Source organism: Scyliorhinus canicula, chromosome 25 (assembly GCF_902713615.1).
Source record: "Scyliorhinus canicula chromosome 25, sScyCan1.1, whole genome shotgun sequence".
NCBI classification, from domain to species: domain Eukaryota; kingdom Metazoa; phylum Chordata; class Chondrichthyes; order Carcharhiniformes; family Scyliorhinidae; genus Scyliorhinus; species Scyliorhinus canicula.
In genome coordinates this window covers 24,975,810-24,994,321 of record NC_052170.1, presented here as the reverse complement: position 1 = coordinate 24,994,321, position 18,512 = coordinate 24,975,810, and the positions used below count along the sequence as shown (strand labels likewise).

The 18,512-nt window shown below is 53.1% G+C and overlaps 1 protein-coding gene across 2 annotated transcripts; it reads left to right on the top strand.

Annotated features, from left to right (window-relative positions):
* Positions 1–1,699: 1,699 nt before the first annotated feature.
* Positions 1,700–15,850, top strand: flcn (folliculin). 2 transcript variants are annotated; one of them, XM_038785091.1, is made up of 4 exons: positions 1,700–1,784; positions 3,435–3,762; positions 5,718–5,864; positions 15,578–15,850. In XM_038785091.1, the coding sequence occupies exons 2-4, from the start codon at positions 3,517–3,519 to the stop codon at positions 15,833–15,835; spliced, it is 651 nt and encodes a 216-aa protein (XP_038641019.1). In that variant the 5' UTR covers positions 1,700–1,784; positions 3,435–3,516; the 3' UTR covers positions 15,836–15,850. The 2 variants fall into 2 exon arrangements, with proteins under 2 accessions (XP_038641019.1, XP_038641020.1); XM_038785092.1 differs by lacking the exon at positions 1,700–1,784 and adding an exon at positions 1,881–2,160.
* Positions 15,851–18,512: the final 2,662 nt, after the last annotated feature.

The window sequence follows — 18,512 nt, the reverse complement described above, 5'->3', positions numbered from 1 at the left end:
AATGAACACCAACACCTCCTCCACAATAGTCCTCAATACCGGTGCCCCGCAAGGCTGCGTACTTAGCCCCCTACTCTACTCCCTGTACACACACAACTGCATGGCAAAACTTGGTTCCAACTCCATCTACAAGTTTGCTGACGATACGACCATAGTGGGCCGGATCTCGAATAACGACGAGTCCGAATACAGGAGGGAGATAGAGAACCTAGTGGAGTGGTGTAACGACAACAATCTCTCCCTCAATGCCAGCAAAACTAAAAAGCTGGTCATCGACTTCAGGAAGCAAAGTACTGTACGCACACCTGTCAGCATCAACGGAGCCGAGGTAGAGATGGTTAGCAGTTTCAAATTCCTAGGGGTGCACATCACCAAAAATCTATCCTGGTCCACTCACGTCGACGCTATCACCAAGAAAGCACAACAGCGCCTATACTTCCTCAGGAAACTAAGGAAATTCGGCATGTCCACATTAACCCTTACCAACTTTTACAGATGCACTATAGAGAGCATCCTATCGGGCTGCATCATAGCCTGGTATGGCAACTGCTCGGCCCAGGACCGCAAGGAACTTCAGAGAGTCGTGAATATCGCCCAGTCCATCACACGAACCTGCCTCCCATCCATTGATTCCATCTCCACCTCCCGCTGTCGGGGGAAAGCGGGCAGCATAATCAAGGATCCCTCCCACCCGGCTTACTCACTTTTCCAACTTCTTCCATCGGGCAGGAGATTCAGAAGTCTGAGAACACGCACAAACAGACTCAAAAACAGCTTCTTCCCCACTGTCACCAGACTCCTAAATGACCCTCTTATGTACTGACCTCATTAACACTACACCCTGTATGTTTCATCCGATGCCAATGCTTATGTAGTTACATTGTATATATTGTGTTGCCCTATTATGTATTCTCATGTATTTTCTTGAATTCTGTTTAATTCCCTTTTCATCCCATGTACTGAATGATCTGTTGAGCTGCTTGCAGAAAAATACTTTTCACTGTACCTCGGTACACGTGACAATAAACAAATCCAATCCAATCCAATCCCTCAGGTTAAACCACCACCAGTCAGCTCTCCCCCCATCAAAGAGGAAAGCAGCCTATTGTCCTCTGGGAGTGTAGTGGTTTTTGCAAAGAAGAAACTATTTCACACCCAGTCTGCAGTATCCTTAGTCCCCAGAGTACCCAGATCCTAGTCTCACACTGTCCCAAAGTACTGGATGTGTCAATTAAAATCTTTCCAGAAAACTTTGAAGTTTCCTATATTTTAGAGGGAAACATGATTTTAAAAATCATACTTTTGTGCTTGTTGGCTTTGTTGGGGAGGTGGGGGGCGGGGGGGGGGGGCTGTCAGGAAATGTGAATCCTACTGCTGTTGGTTTACAAATGTGCACCTGGTCTATATTTGTACATTACCCAGATCAATTCTACGTTCTGCACAGTTGCAGTGAGTTTATCGCCCCTCACCTCCACCTCCCTTCTCCGCCCTCCCCCAGGATGCAATGTTAACAGCATTAAATTACTACGGGATAGTCCAACCCCAGTGATTTCCGGGGGGATTCCTTTCCCTCCACAACCCCCCCCCCCCCCCCCCTCCTCAGCCACTTGAGGAATTGGTACAATCCAGGAAGCTGGAGTCCTGTTTGGAAGCTGCCACCTCTCGCTCCAGTCGAGGGGTGTGTGTGTCTCCTCAATGTCTCATTGTCCTCCCCTCAGCCCCCAGTCTCCTCTACCTCGCTCCCTGAGAGGCTATGTCGAATTTATCTACGATTCCAGCGGATGGAAAGTTTCCTTTTCTCTGGGGGGGGAGGGGGGATGGATTGAAATTTGAGTTTCAATCGGTTCCCCCCCCGGGTGGACTTTCCCGATTCTGTGTCAATTTCACAATGGCCGAAACGGCAACATTGTAGCCGCGGGCCCGGGAGCGACTGCAGCGCCCAGAGTGCGGGAGGCTCACCCATAGGGTGCCCCACAGGGTGCGGGAGGCTCACCCATAGGGTGCGGGAAGCTCACCCACAGGGTGCCCCACAGGGTGCGGGAGGCTCACCCACAGGGTGCGGGAGGCTCACCTACAGGATGCCACTAGATGACACCCACACATCTCCAGTTACCAACAAGGAAACCATCTCCCATTGGACCCCCACCCGGTACATCTCAGGTTGGTGAATTTCTCTCCCATCACCCTCAGCTGCCATTCTTGCCTCAGCACCCGGACGTGAAGGGTGTGAGACAGAAATCGATTACATGTGCACACATCGTTTTGTTGGGGGGGGGGGGGGGGGGTTGGTTGTGCCTGTCTCTCTGCCGGGGTGGGGGCTGCTTGAGGTGTGTGAGTGCGCCAGGGTGATGCCCCACACAGTCAAATTGCCCAGATGGTGCTCACCAGCCATTGGGCTCTTGCAAATTGGCACACCTCCCTCTGTCATTGGCTGTGTGGGTAGGTGGGGGACTCTGCTTTGAAATACCTTCCCTAAACATATCCATTTCGCTCGATTCTGTGTGTGTGTGTGTGTTTGTGTGTGTGTACGTCTCTGTCTCTCTGCCTATGTGTGTGTGTCTCTCTCTGTGTCTGTGTGTGTGTCTCACCTCCCTGATTTGGAAATATATCTGCCGTTTCTTCACTGGCGCTGGGTCAGAATCCTGGAAGTCCATCCCTAACAGCACGGTGGGTATACCTACACCACAGGGACTGCAGCGGCCCAGCTCACCACCTTCTCCAGGGGCAACAAATACTGGGCTCGCCAGCAATGCCAAAACCACAGAAATGAATTTTTAAAAGAAGCTGGTGGGCAGGCTTTCGGAGTCGGGAGGGCCGCTACTGTCCAGAGGATTTCAGCCTCCAACCTGATTCGTACCCACGGTTCAAATGAATGAATTTCTTTGGTTTTAATAAATTTACAGTACCCAATCATTTTTTTTCAATGAAGCGGCAATTTAGCGTGGCCAATCCATCTAACCTGCACAACGTTGGGTTGTGGGGGTGAAACCCACGCAGACACCGGGAGAATGTGCAAACTCCACACGGACAGTGACCCAGGGCCGGGATTTGAACCCGGGTCCTCAGTGCTGTGATGCAGAGGTGCTAACCACTGTGCAACCTGCCACCCTGAAATGAATGAATTTCTACTGGCCATCTGTCAGGCAGTTCTGTGGAGGGCTGGGCTTTGGAGAGAGGGCAGCATAGCTTAAACGGGCCTCCTTCTGTTCCTGTGTAACAGGATCAAGGAGAGGGGCTGAATGGGCCTCCTCCTGTTCCTGTGTAACAGGATCAAGGAGAGGGGCTGAATGGGCCTCCTCCTGTTCCTGTGTAACAGGATCAAGGAGAGGGGCTAAATGGGCCTCCTCCTGTTCCTGTGTAAAAGACTTGAGGAGAGGGGCTGAATGGGCCTCCTCCAATTCTCTAATCCTGGCTATTTATTTTCTTTACTCCAGGGCTTTGCTGACGTTTTTGGCAGGTTTTCAAGATCTTTTTTGCCTCCCTTACCCCTGTCTGAGGAGGGTATATTTCTGCAGTATGAATGCCATCGTTGCCTTGTGTCACTTCTGTGAACTCCACGGGCCCCGGACCCTCTTCTGCACACAGGCCCTTCACTCACCGGTGCCTCAACAGCGGCTCGGGCCTGAGATCGAGGGCCAAGGGCCAGGCGATGACGAAGAAGGTGGCATCCAGATGGGCAATCGCGTTCGTGCCCGAAGCCCCTTTGAGGGCAACAGCGAGGACTTGGGCAGTCCAGGTCCCAAGAAGGCTGACATGTGCGAGGTGGGTGTCAGGATATCTATATAGACTGGGATGTTAAAGAGTTAAAAAGTTAATGATAATGCTTCTTGCCACTAAAGGCAACCACAGAACAGTTGTGTATACATCAATGACTTCTAGTTATCTGCGTAGTCATGAGAGAGACATCAGTTGTGTATTTGAGAGTTCTATTGTTAGAGATAGCACAGTTTAATATAGTAACCTTGTACTTTAGGAATGCGTATGAATCTTATTGAGTTGTGCTATGAATTACTTTTGTTCGTTAGCAAGCCAGGTAAGGCAAATCAGAGAACAACACAGTGCGTTCCCCTCCTGTTCAAACCCCTTTGTCACCCTCCCCCCCCTCTCTTCCTGATCTCTTTAACTTCCTCCAGCCCCTACGATTCTTATTCTCCTGTTCAAATACCTCCACGAAACACCTCAGTCCCCCCACTCTCTCAGGGAGATATCTGTACACTGACTGGTGTCTCTCAATCCCCTCTCTCTCTCAGGGAGATATCTGTACACTGACTGGTGTCTCTCAGTCCCCTCTCTCTCAGGGAGATATCTGTACACTGACTGGTGTCTCTCAGTCCCCTCTCTCTCAGGGAGATATCTGTACACTGACTGGTGTCTCTCAATCCCCTCTCTCTCTCAGGGAGATATCTGTACACTGACTGGTGTCTCTCAGTCCCCTCTCTCTCAGGGAGATATCTGTACACTGACTGGTGTCTCTCAATCCCCTTTCTCTCAGGGAGATATCTGTACACTGACTGGTGTCTCTCAGTCCCCTCTCTCTCTCAGGGGGATATCTGTACACTGACTGATGTCTCTCAGTCCCCTCTCTCTCAGGGAGATATCTGTACACTGACTGGTGTCTCTCAGTCCCCTCTCTCTCAGGGAGATATCTGTACACTGACTGGTGTCTCTCAATCCCCTCTCTCTCAGGGAGATATCTGGACACTGACTGGTGTCTCTCAGTCCCCTCTCTCTCTCTCTCAGGGGATATCTGTACACTGACTGGTGTCTCTCAGTCCCCCCTCTTGCTCAGGGAGATATCTGTACACTGGCTGGTGTCTCTCAGTCCCCTCTCCCTCTCAGGGGGATATCTGGACACTGACTGGTGTCTCTCAGTTCCCCCTCTCTCTCAGGGAGATATCTGTACACTGACTGGTGTCTCTCAGTCCCCTCTCTCTTTCAGGGAGATAGGGGCAGCAGGGTAGCATGGTGGTTAGCATAAATGCTTCACAGCTCCAGGGTCCCAGGTTCGATTCCCGGCTGGGTCACTGTCTGTGTGGAGTCTGCACGTCCTCCCCCTGTGTGCGTGGGTTTCCTCCGGGTGCTCCGGTTTCCTCCCACAGTCCAAAGATGTGCGGGTTAGGTGGATTGGCCATGCTAAATTGCCCGTAGTGTCCTAATAAAAGTAAGGTTAAGGGGGGGTTGTTGGGTTACGGGTGGATACGTGGGTTTGAGTAGGGTGATCGTGGCTCGGCACAACATTGAGGGCCGAAGGGCCTGTTCTGTGCTGTACTGTTCTATGTTCTATCTGTACACTGACTGGTGTCTCTCAGTCCCCTCTCTCTCTCAGGGAGATATCTGTACACTGACTGGTGTCTCTCAGTCCCCTCTCTCTCTCAGGGAGATATCTGTACACTGACTGGTGTCTCTCAGTCTCCTCTCTCTCAGGGGGCCATGATGTGGAGATGCCGGCGATGCCGGCGTTGGACTGGGGTGAGCACAGTAAGAAGTCTCACAGCACCAGGTTAAAGTCCAACAGGTTTGTTTCAAACACGAGCTTTCGGAGCACTGCTCCTTCCTCAGGTGAATGGCCTGAGGAAGGAGCTGTGCTCCGAAAGCTCGTGTTTGAAACAAACCTGTTGCACTTTAACCTGGTGTCGTAAGTCTTCTTACTCTCTCAATGGGATATCTGGACACTGACTGGTGTCTCTGATCTTTCTCTCTTGATCTTGTCTCCTTAGGGCTGCCGATCATTTTCAATTGGACATCCTGGTTACATCAGCTTGGACAAAGAGGCTTCAATTGAGTATGTGAGTCACCAACATCCAGGTCACCCACAGCTGTTCAGCATTGTGAGGCAGGCCTGTGTACGGAGTCTCAGCTGTGAGGTGAGTTTTTTGCCTCGTCCCTCAGTGCCAACTGCCCCCCTTCCCACCCATACCCATCAATCCCCTACCCAGCTTCTCCCTGTACCCATCAATCCCCTACCCACCTTCTCCCTGTACCCATCAATCCCCTCCTACCCCCTTCTCCCCGTATCCCTCAATCCCCTCCGATCCCCTTTCTCCCCGTACCCCTCAATCCCCTCCTACCCCCCTTCTCCCTGTACCCCTCAATCCCCTCCTCCCCACCTTCTCCCCGTACCCCTCAATCCCCTCCTACCCACCTTCTCCCTGTACCCCTCAATCCCTTCCCCACCTTCTCCCTGTACCCATCAATCCCCTCCTACCCCCTTCTCCCCGTATCCCTCAATCCCCTCCTCCCCACCTTCTCCCCGTATCCCTCAATCCCCTCCTACCCACCTTCTCCCCGTATCCCTCAATCCCCTCCGATCCCCCTTCTCCCGTACCGCTCAATCCCCTCCCCACCTTCTCCCTGTACCCCTCAATCCCCTCTTACCCCCCTTCTCCCCGTACCCCTCAATCCCCTCCTACCCAGCTTCTCCCCGTACCCCTCAATCCCCTCCTACCCCCTTCTCCCCGTACCCCTCAATCCCCTCCTACCCCCTTCTCCCTGTACCCCTCAATCCCCTCCTCCCCACCTTCTCCCGTACCCCTCAATCCCCTCCTACCCCCTTCTCCCCGTATCCCTCAATCCCCTCCTACCCACCTTCTCCCCGTATCCCTCAATTCCCTCCTACCCCCTTCTCCCCGTATCCCTCAATCCCCTCCTCCCCATCTTCTCCCCGTATCCCTCAATCCCCTCCTCCCCCTTCTCCCCGTATCCCTCAATCCCCTCCTACCCCCTTCTCCCCGTATCCCTCAATCCCCTCCTCCCCATCTTCTCCCCGTATCCCTCAATCCCCTCCTCCCCCTTCTCCCCGTATCCCTCAATCCCCTCCTACCCCCCTTCTCCCCGTACCCCTCAATCCCCTCCTCCCCTCCTTCTCCCCGTACCCCCGTATCCCTCAATCCCCTCCTCCCCCTTCTCCCCATATCCCTCAATCCTCTCCTACCCCCCCTTCTCCCCATACCCCTCAATCCCCTCCTCCCCTCCTTCTCCCCGTACCCCGTATCACTCAATCCCCTCCTACCCCCGTCTCCCCGTACCCCTCAATACCCTCCTCCCCACTTCTCCCCGTACCCCTCAATCCCCTCCTCCCCACCTTCTCCCCGTATCCCTCAATCCCCTCCTACCCACCTTCTCCCCGTATCCCTCAATCCCCTCCTCCCCACCTTCTCCCCGAATCCCTCGATCCCCTCCTATCCCCCTTCTCCCCGTATCCCTCAATCCCCTCCTCCCCACCTTCTCCCCATACCCCTCAATCCCCTCCTCCCCACCTTCTCCCCGTACCCCTCAATCCCCTCCTACCCCCCTTCTCCCTGTACCCCTCGATCCCCTCCCCACCTTCTCCCTGTACCCCTCAATCCCCTCCTACCCTCCTTCTCCCCGTATCCCTCAATCCCCTCCTACCCACCTTCTCCCTGTACCCCTCAATCCCCTCCTCCCCACCTTCTCCCCGAATCCCTCGATCCCCTCCTATCCCCCTTCTCCCCGTATCCCTCAATCCCCTCCTCCCCACCTTCTCCCCGTACCCCTCAATCCCCTCCTCCCCACCTTCTCCCCGTACCCCTCAATCCCCTCCTACCCCCCTTCTCCCTGTACCCCTCGATCCCCTCCCCACCTTCTCCCTGTACCCCTCAATCCCCTCCTACCCTCCTTCTCCCCGTACCCCTCAATCCCCTCCTACCCCCCTTCTCCCGTACCCCTCAATCCCCTCCTACCCACCTTCTCCCCTTATCCCTCAATCCCTTCCTACCCACCTTCTCCCCGTATCCCTCAATCCCCTCCGATCCCCCTTCTCCCCTCCGATCCCCCTTCTCCCCGTACCCCTCAATCCCCTCCTACCCCCTTCTCCCCGTACCCCTCAATCCCCTCCTCCCCTCCTTCTCCCCGTACCGCCATATCCCTCAATCCCCTCTGCCCCACCTTCTCCCCGTATCCCTCAATCCCCTCCTCCCCCTTCTCCCCATATCCCTCAATCCCCTCCTACCCCCTTCTCCCCATACCCCTCAATCCCCTCCTCCCCTCCTTCTCCCCGTATCCCTCAATCCCCTCCTACCCCCCTTCTCCCCGTACCCCTCAATCCCCTCCCCCCCTCCTTCTCCCCGTACCCCGTATCCCTCAATCCCCTCCTACCCCCGTCTCCCCGTACCCCTCAATCCCCTCCTCCCCACTTCTCCCCGTACCCCTCAATCCCCTCCTCCCCACCTTCTCCTCGTATCCCTCAGTCCCCTCCTACCCACCTTATCCCCGTACCCCTCAATCCCCTCCTACCCCCTTCTCCCCGTACCCCTCAATCCCCTCCTCCCCACCTTCTCCTTGTACCCCTCAATCCCCTCCTATCCACCTTCTCCCCGTACCACTCAATACCCTCCTCCCCACCTTCTCCCCGTACCCATAAATCCCCTACCCCCTTCTCCCCGTATCCCTCAATCCCCTCCGACCCACCTTCTTTCTGTACCCCTCAATCCCCTCCCCCCCCACCTTCTCCCCGAATCCCTCAATCTCCTCCTATCCCCCTTCTCCCCGTATCCCTCAATCCCCTCCTCCCCACCTTCTCCCCGTACCCCTCAATCCCCTCCTCCCCACCTTCTCCCCGTACCCCTCAATCCAGTCCTCCCCACCTTCTCCCCGTACCCCTCAATCCCCTCCTCCCCACCTTCTCCCTGTATCCCTCAATCCCCTCCTCCCCACCTTCTCCCTGTATCCCTCAATCCCCTCCTCCCCATCTTCTCCCCGTACCCCTAAATCCCCTCCTACCCCCCTTCTCCCCGTACCCCTAAATCCCCTCCTACCCCCTTCTCCCCGTACCCCTCAATCCCCTCCTACCCACCTTCTCCCCGTATCCCTCAATCCCCTCCTACCCACCTTCTCCCCGTACCACTCAATTCCCTCCTACCCACCTTCTCCCTACATCCCTCAATCCCCTCCTACCCCAAAGGGTATCTGAAAGGTAGTAATCTCAGGATTGCTACCAGTGCCACGGGACAGTCAGAGTAGAAATTCAAGAATAGTCAGAATGAATACGTGGCTTGAGAGATGGTGCAGGAGGGAGGGGTTCAGATTTTTGGGACATTGGAACCGGTTCTGGGGGTGGTGGGACCATTACAAACCGGATAGTCTACACCTGGGCAGGACTGGAACCAATGTCCTAGGGGGTGCTTTTGCTAACACTGATGGGGAGGTTTTAAACTAATTGGCAGGGGGATGGGAACCAGATTAGGAAGTTAGAGGTCAGTGAAGAGGCAGCAACTAAAGCCGGTAAGGTACGAGATAATAAACTCAATGTGACTCAGGGGAAGAGTAGACAGGGACGAGATGATGAACGCAAAGGGACAGGTGGTCTGAGGTGCTTTTGTTTTAATGCGAAAAGTGTAGCAGGTAAGGCAGATGAACTTAGGGCTTGGATCAGTACCTGGGAATATGATGTTATTGGTATTACTGAGACTTGGTTGAGGGAAGGGCAGGACTGGCAACTGAATATCCCAGGGTATAGATGCTTCAGGAGGGATAGAGAGGGAGGTAGAAGGGGTGGAGGAGTTGCATTGCTCGTCAGAGATGATATCACAGCTGTGATTAAGGAGGGCACGATGGAGGATTCGAACACTGATGCTATATGGGTGGAGCTGAGAAATAGGAAGGGTGCAGTAACATTGTTGGGACTTTACTACAGGCCTCCCAAAAGCGAAAGTGAAGTAGAGGTACAAATATGCAGACAGATTATAGAAAAATGTAGGAGCAATAGGCTGGTTGTGATGGGAGATTTTAACTTCCCCAACATTGAATGGGATTCGTGTAGTGTTGGAGGCGTAGATGGAGCAGAGTTTGTAAGGAGCATCCAGGAGAGTTTTTTAGAGCAGTATGTAAATAGTCCAACTCGGGAAGGGGCCATACTGGACCTGGTATTGGGGAATGATCCCCGGCCAGGTGGTTGATGTTTCAGTCGGTGATTACTTTGGGAATAGCGATCACAATTCCGTAAGTTTTAGAATACTCATGGACAAGGACAGGAGGGGTCCGAAAGGAAGAGTGCTAAATTGGGGAAAGGCAGAGTATAACAAAATTCGGCAGGGGCTAGGGAATGTGGATTGGGAGCAGCTGTTTAAGGGTAAATCTACATTTGAAATGTGGGAGTCTTTTAAGGAAAGGTTGATTAGAGTGCAGGACAGACATGTTCCTGTGAAAATGAAAGATAGAATTGGCAAGATTAGGGAACCATGGATGACGGGTGAAATTGTGAGACTAGCTAAGATGAAAAAGGAAGCATACATAGGATCGAGGCGACTCAAAACTGATGAAGCTTTGGAGGAATATCGGGAACGTAGGACGAATCTCAAACGCGCAATAAAGAGGGCTAAAAGGGGTCTTTGGCTGACAGGTTTAAGGTAAATCCCAAAGCCTTTTATTCGTATGTAAGGAGCAAGAGGGTAACTAGAGAAAGGATTGGCCCAATCAAAGACAAAAGAGGAGATTTATGCGTGGACTCAGAGGAAATGGGTGAGATTCTTAATGAGTACTTTGCATCGGTATTCACAAAGGAGAGGGACAAGACGGATGTTGAGGCTAGGGATGGATGTTTAAATACTCTCGGTTAAGTTGTCATACGGACGGGGGAAGTTTTGGGTATTCTAAAAGACATTAAGGTGGACAAGTCCCCAGGACTGGATGGGATCTATCCCAGGTTACTGAGGGAAGTGAGGGTCGAAATAGCTGGGGCTTTAACAGATATCTTTGCAGCATCCTTGAGCACGGGTGAGGTCTCGGAGGACTGGAGAATTGCTAATGTTGTCCCTTTGTTTAAGAAGGATAGTAGGGAAAATCCAGGGAATTACAGACCTGTGAGCTTGACGTCAGTGGTAGGCAAACTGTTGGACAAGATACTGAGGGATAGGATCTATTCACACCTGGAAGAAAATAGACTTATCAGTGATAGGCAGCATGGTTTTGTGCAGGGAAGGTCATGTCTTACAAACCTAATAAAGATGGGTCAGTTTTTGTGCTGTGTGTGCAGGAGGGTTTTCTGACACAGTATGTAGACAGGCCAACAAGGGGCGAGGCCACATTGGATTTGGTACTTGGTAATGAACCCGGCCAGGTGTTAGATTTAGATGTAGGTGAGTACTTTGGTGATAGTGATCACAATTCGGTTATGTTTACTTTAGCAATGGGCAGGGATAGGTACATACCACAAGGCAAGAATTAGAGCTGGGGGAAAGGCAATTATGACGCTATTTGGCAAGATTGAGGATGTATAGGATGGGGAAGGAAACTGCAAGGGATGGGTACAATCGAAATGTGGAGCTTTTTCACGGAACAGCTACTGCGTGTCCTTGATAAGTATGTACCTGTCAGGCAGGGAGGAAGTTGTCGAGCAAGGGAACCGTGGTTTACTAAGGAAGTTGAAGCACTTGTCAAGAGGAAGAAGAAGGCTTATGTTAGGATGAGACATGAAGGCTCAGTTAGGGCACTTGAGAGTTACAAGTTAGCCAGGAAGGAACTAAAGGGAGAGTTAAGAAGAGCGAGGAGAGGACACGAAAAGTCATTGGCAGATAGGATCAAGGAAAACCCTAAGGCTTTCTATAGGTATATCAGGAACAAAAGAATGACTAGAGTAAGATTAGGGCCAATCAAGGATAGTAGTGGAAAGTTGTGTGTGGAATCAGAGGAGATAGGGGAAGCGTTAAATGGATATTTTTCATCAGTGTTTACACTAGAGAAAGACAATGTTGTCAAGGAGAATACTCAGGTTCAGTCGACCAGGCTAGATGGAATTGAGGTTCACAAGGAGGAGGTTTTAGCAATTTTGGAAAGTGTAAAAATAGATAAGTCCCCTGGGCCAGATGGGATTTATCCTAGGATTCTCTGGGAAGCCAGGGAGGAGATTGCAGAGCCTTTGTCCTTGATCTTTATGTCATCTTTGTCGACAGGAATAGTGCCGGAAGATTGGAGGATAGCAAATGTTGTCCCCTTGTTCAAGAAGGGGAGTAGAGACAACCCTGGTAATTATAGACCTGTGAGCCTTACTTCGGTTGTGGGTAAAATGTTGGAAAAGGTTATAAGAGATAGGGTTTATAATCATCTTGAAAAGAACAAGTTGATTAGCGATAGTCAACACAGTTTTGTGAAGGGTAGGTCATGCCTCACAAACCTTATTGAGTTTTTTGAGAATGTGACCAAATAGGTGGATGAGGGTAAAGCGGTTGATGTGGTGTATATGGATTTCAGTAAGGCGTTTGATAAGGTTCCCCATGGTAGGCTATTGCAGAAAATACAGAAGTATGGGATTGTAGGTGATTTAGCGGTTTGGATCAGTAATTGGCTAGGTGAAAGAAGACAGAGGGTGGTGGTTGATGGAAAATGTTCATCCTGGAGTTCAGTTACTAGTGGTGTACCGCAAGGATCTGTTTTGGGGCCACTGCTGTTTGTCATTTTTATAAATGACCTGGAAGAGGGTGTAGAAGGATGGGTTAGTAAATTTGCAGATGACACGAAGGTCGGTGGAGTTGTGGATAGTGCTGAAGGATGTTATAGGATACAGAGGGACATAGATAAGCTGCAGAGCTGGGCTGAGAGGTGGCAGATGGAGTTTAATGCGGAATAGTGTGAGGTGGTTCACTTTGGAAGGAGTAACAGGAATACAGAGTACTGGGCTAATGGCAAGATTCTTGGTAATGTAGATGAACAGAGAGATCTCGGCATCCAGGTACATAAATCCCTGAAAGTTGCCACCCAGGTTAATAGGGCTGTTAAGAAGGCATATGGTGTGCTAGCCTTTATCAGTAGGTGGATTGAGTTTCGGAGCCACGAGGTCATGCTGCAGCTGTACAAAACTCTGGTGCGGCCGCACCTGGAGTACTGCGTGCAGTTCTGGTCACCACATTATAGGAAGGATGTGGAAGCTTTGGAAAGGGTTCAGAGGAGATTTACTAGGATGTTGCCTGGTATGGAGGGAAGGTCTTACGAGGAAAGGCTCAGGGACTTGAGGTTGTTTTCATTAGAGAAGAGAAGGCTGAGAGGTGACTTAATAGAGACATATAAGATAGTCAGTGGGTTAGATAGGGTAGACAGTGAGAGTCTCTTTCCTCGGATGGTGATAACCAACACGAGGGGACATAGCTTTAAATTGAGGGGTGGTAGATATAGGACAGATGCCAGAGGCAGTTTCTTTACTCAGAGAGTAGTAGGGGTGTGGAACACCCTGCCTGCAACAGTAGTAGACTCGCCAACTTTAAGGGCATTTAAGTGGTCGCTGGAGAGACATATGGATGAAAATGGAATAGTGTAGGTCAGATAGGCTTCAGATGGCTTCACAGGTCGGCGCAACATCGAGGGCCGAAGGGCCTGTACTGCGCTGTAATGTTCTATGTTCTAATTCTTTGAGGAAGTGACAAAGTTAATTGATGAGGGAAGGGCTGTAGATGTCGTATACATGGACTTTAGTAAGGCGTTTGATAAGGTTTCCCATGGCAGGTTGTTGGAAAAAGTGAAGTCGTATGGTGTTCAGTGTGTACCAACTAGATGGATAAAGAACTGGCTGGGTAACAGGAGACAGAGAGTAGTGGTGGAAGGGAGTGTCTCAAAATGCAGAAGGGTGACTAGTGGTGTTCCACAGGGATCCGTGCTCGGACCACTGTTGTTTGTGATCTACATAAATGACCTGGAGGAAGGTATAGGTGGTCTGATTAGCAAGTTTGCAGATGATACCAAGATTGGTGGAGTTGCAGATAGCGAGGAGGACTGTCAGAGAATACAACAAAATATACCAAGATTGGAGAGTTGGGCAGAGAAATGTCAGATGGCGTTCATTCCAGGCAAATGCGAGGTGATGCATTTTGGAAGATCAAATTCAAGAGCGGAGTATATGGTCAATGGAAGGGTCCTGGGGAAAATTGATGTACAGAGAGATCTGGGAGTTCAGGTCCATTGTACCCTGAAGGTGGCAACGCAGGTGGATAGAGTGGTCAAGAAGGCATACAGCATGCTTGCCTTCATCGGAAGGGGTATTGAGTTGGCAGGTCATGTTACAATTGTATAGGACTTTGGTTCGGCCACATTTGGAATACTGCGTGCAGTTCTGGTCGCCACATTACCAGAAGGATGTGGATGCTTTGGAGAGGGTGCAGAGGAGGTTCACCAGGATGTTGCCTGGTATGGAGGGTGCTAGCTATGAAGAAAGGTTGAGTAGATTAGGATTGTTTTCATTGGAAAGACGGAGGTTGAGAGGAGACCTGATTGAGGTCTACAAAATTATGAGAGGTATGGACAGGGTGGATAGCAACAAGCTTTTCCAAAGAGTGGGGGTGTCAGTTACAAGGGGTCATGATTTCAAGGTGAGAGGGGGAAAGTTTAAGGGAGATGTGCGTGGAAAGTTTTTTTACGCAGAGGGTGGTGGGTGCCTGGAACGCTTTACCAGCGGAGGTGGTAGAGGCGGGCACGATAGCATCATTTGAGATGCACCTGGACAGGTATATGAAAGGGCGGCAACAGAGGGAAGTAGACCTTGGAAAATAGGAGACAGGTTTAGATAAAGAATCTGGATCGACACAGGCTGGGAGGGCCGAAGGGCCTGTTCCTGTGCTGTAATTTTCTTTGTTCTTTGTTCTCCCTACATCCCTCAATCCCCTCCTCTCCACCTTCTCCCCGTACCCCTCAATCCCCTCCTACCCACCTTCTCCCCATATCCCTCAATCCCCTCCTCTCCACCTTCTCCCCGTACCACTCCATCCCCTCCTACCCACCTTCTCCCTGTACCCCTCAATCCCCTCCTACCCCCCTTCTCCCTGTATCCCTCACTCCCGTCCTCCCCACCTTCTCCCTGTATCCCTCAATCCCCTCCTCCCCCCACCATCTCCCCATATCCCTCAATCCCCTCCTCCCCACCTTCCCTCAATATCCCTCAATCCCCTCCTACCCGCTTTCTCCCCGTACCCCTCAATCCCCTCCTCCCCACCTTCTCCCCGTACCCCTCAATCCCCTCCAACCAACCCTTCTCCCCGTATCCCTCAATCCCCTCCTCCCCACCTTCTCCCCGTACCCCTCCTCCCCACCTTCTCCCCGTACCCATGAATCCCCTCCTACCCCCCTTCTCCCCGTATCCCTCAATCCCCTCCTACCCTCCTTCTCCCCGTACCCCTCAATCCCCTCCTACCCACCTTCCCCCTGTACCCCTCAATCCTCTCCTACCCACCTCTCCCCATATCCCTCAATCCCCTCCCCGCCTTCTCCCCATATCCCTCAATCCCCTCCTCCCCACCTTCCCTCCATATCCCTGAATCCCCTCCTCCCCACCTTCTCCCCATATCCCTGAATCCCAACTACCCACCTTCTCCCATCAACCTTTAATCCCCATCTACCCACATTCTCCCCATATACCTCAATCCCCTCCTCTCCACCTTCTCCCCATATCCCTCAATCCCCTCCCCACCTTCCCTCCATATCCCTCAATCCCCAACTCCTCCTCTTGAGGGATATGGGGAGGTGGGTAGGAGGGGATTGAGGGATATGGGGAGGTAGTGCGTTTGAGAGTCCCTGGGAGATTTGAATTTTAAAATTCAGTCAATGTTCCATGTGTGACCTCCCTCTCGCCCCTCACCTGCAGGTGTGTCCTGGTCGAGAGGGCCCCATTTTCTTTGGTGACGAACAGCATGGCTTTGTGTTCAGCCACACGTTTTTCATCAAGGACAGCCTGGCACGAGGGTTTCAGCGCTGGTACAGTATCATCGTCGTAGCGATGGACAGGATCTACCTGATCAACTCCTGGCTCTTCCTCCTGAACACCATTCGCGGCATCATCGATGAACTGCAGGGAAATGCTCTCAAGGTGGGATCTGTTTTGCCAGGGTCATCCAGAGTGTAATTACCACATGCCAGGATGTAGTAGGAGTATTGCACCCAGTCACGCCTGGGGCATCGAGGGACATGGGGAGTGCTTGGGACCTTAGGGACATGGGGAGTAGGTGGAGATTGAGGGATATGGGGAGTAGGTGGGGTCTGAGGGATATGGGGAGTAGGTGGGGTCTGAGGGATATGGGAGTAGGTGGGGTCTGAGGGATATGGGGAGTAGGTGGGGTCTGAGGGATATGGGGAGTAGGTGGGGTCTGAGGGATACGGGGAGTAGGTGGGGTCTGAGGGATATGGGAGTAGGTGGGGTCTGAGGGATATGGGGAGTAGGTGGGGTCTGAGGGATATGGGGAGTAGGTGGGGTCTGAGGGATATGGGGAGTAGGTGGGGTCTGAGGGATATGGGGAGTAGGTGGGGTCTGAGGGATATGGGGAGTAGGTGGGGTCTGAGGGATACGGGAGTAGGTGGGGTCTGAGGGATATGGGGAGTAGGTGGGGTCTGAGGGATAGGGGAGTAGGTGGGGTCTGAGGGATACGGGCAGTAGGTGGGGTCTGAGGGATACGGGCAGTAGGTGGGGTCTGAGGGATACGGGGCAGTAGGTGGGGTCTGAGGGATATGGGAGTAGGTGGGGTCTGAGGGATATGGGGAGTAGGTGGGGTCTGAGGGATATGGCGAGTAGATGGGGTCTGAGGGATATGGTGAGTAGGTGGGGTCTGAGGGATATGGTGAGTAGGTGGGGTCTGAAGGATATGGGGAGTAGATGGGGTCTGAGGGATATGGTGAGTAGGTGGGGTCTGAAGGATATGGGGAGTAGATGGGGTCTGAGGGATATGGTGAGTAGGTGGGGTCTGAGGGATATGGGGAGTAGATGGGGTCTGAGGGATAAGGTGAGTAGGTGGGGTCTGAGGGATACGGGCAGTAGGTGGGGTCTGAGGGATATGGGGAGTAGGTGGGGTCTGAGGGATACGGGCAGTAGGTGGGGTCTGAGGGACACGGAGAGTAGGTGGGGTCTGAGGGATACGGGAGTAGGTGGGGTCTGAGGGATACGGGAGTAGGTGGGGTCTGAGGGGTACGGGCAGTAGGTGGGGTCTGAGGGATACGGGCAGTAGGTGGGGTCTGAGGGATACGGGCAGTAGGTGGGGTCTGAGGGGTACGGGCAGTAGGTGGGGTCTGAGGGGTACGGGCAGTAGGTGGGGTCTGAGGGATACGGGCAGTAGGTGGGGTCTGAGGGGTACGGGCAGTGGGTGGACATTGAGGGATACGGGCAGTAGGTGGGGTCTGAGGGGTACGGGCAGGAGGTGGGCTCTGAGGGATACGGGCAGTAGGTGGGGTCTGAGGGGTACGGGCAGTAGGTGGGGTCTGAGGGGTACGGGCAGTAGGTGGGGTCTGAGGGATACGGGCAGTAGGTGGGGTCTGAGGGATATGGGGAGTAGGTGGGGTCTGAGGGATATGGGGAGTAGGTGGGGTCTGAGGGATACGGGCAGTAGGTGGGGTCTGAGGGGTACGGGCAGTAGGTGGGGTCTGAGGGGATACGGGCAGTAGGTGGGGTCTGAGGGGTACGGGGCAGTAGGTGGGGTCTGAGGGATACGGGCAGTAGGTGGGGTCTGAGGGATATGGGGAGTAGGTGGGGTCTGAGGGATATGGGGAGTAGGTGGGGTCTGAGGGATACGGGGAGTAGGTGGGGTCTGAGGGATACGGGCAGTAGGTGGGGTCTGAGGGATATGGGGAGTAGGTGGGGTCTGAGGGATACGGGGAGTAGGTGGGGTCTGAGGGATATGGGGAGTAGGTGGGGTCTGAGGGATATGTGGAGCAGGTGGGGTCTGAGGGATATGGAGAGTAGGTGGGGTCTGAGGGATATGGGGAGTAGGTGGGGTCTGAGGGATATGGGCAGTAGGTGGGGTCTGAGGGATATGGGCAGTAGGTGGGGTCTGAGGGATATGGGGAGTAGGTGGGGTCTGAGGGATATGGGGAGTAGGTGGGGTCTGAGGGATACGGGAGTAGGTGGGGTCTGAGGGATACGGGCAGTAGGTGGGGTCTGAGGGATACGGGGAGTAGGTGGGGTCTGAGGGATACGGGCAGTAGGTGGGGTCTGAGGGATACGGGAGTAGGTGGGGTCTGAGGGATACGGGCAGTAGGTGGGGTCTGAGTGATATGGGGAGGAGGTGGGGTTTGAGGGATATGGGAAGTAGGTGGTGTCTGAGGGATATGGAGAGTAGGTGGGGTCTGAGGGGTACGGGGAGTGGGTGGGGTCTGAGGGATACGGGCAGTAGGTGGGGTCTGAGGGATACGGGGAGTAGGTGGGGTCTGAGGGATATGGGGAGTAGGTGGGGTCTGAGGGATATGGGGAGTAGGTGGGGTCTGAGGGATATGGGGAGTAGGTGGGGTCTGAGGGATATGGGGAGTTTGTGGGGTCTGAGGGATACGGGGAGTAGGTGGGGTCTGAGGGATACGGGCAGCAGGTGGGGTCTGAGGGATACGGGGAGTAGGTGGGGTCTGAGGGATACGGGCAGTAGGTGGGGTCTGAGGGATACGGGCAGTAGGTGGGGTGTGAGGGATACGGGCAGAAGATGGGGTCTGAGGGATACGGGAGTAGGTGGGGTCTGAGGGATACGGGAGTAGGTGGCGTCTGAGGGATACGGGGAGTAGGTGGGATCTGAGGGATACGGGCAGTAGGTGGGGTCTGAGGGATATGG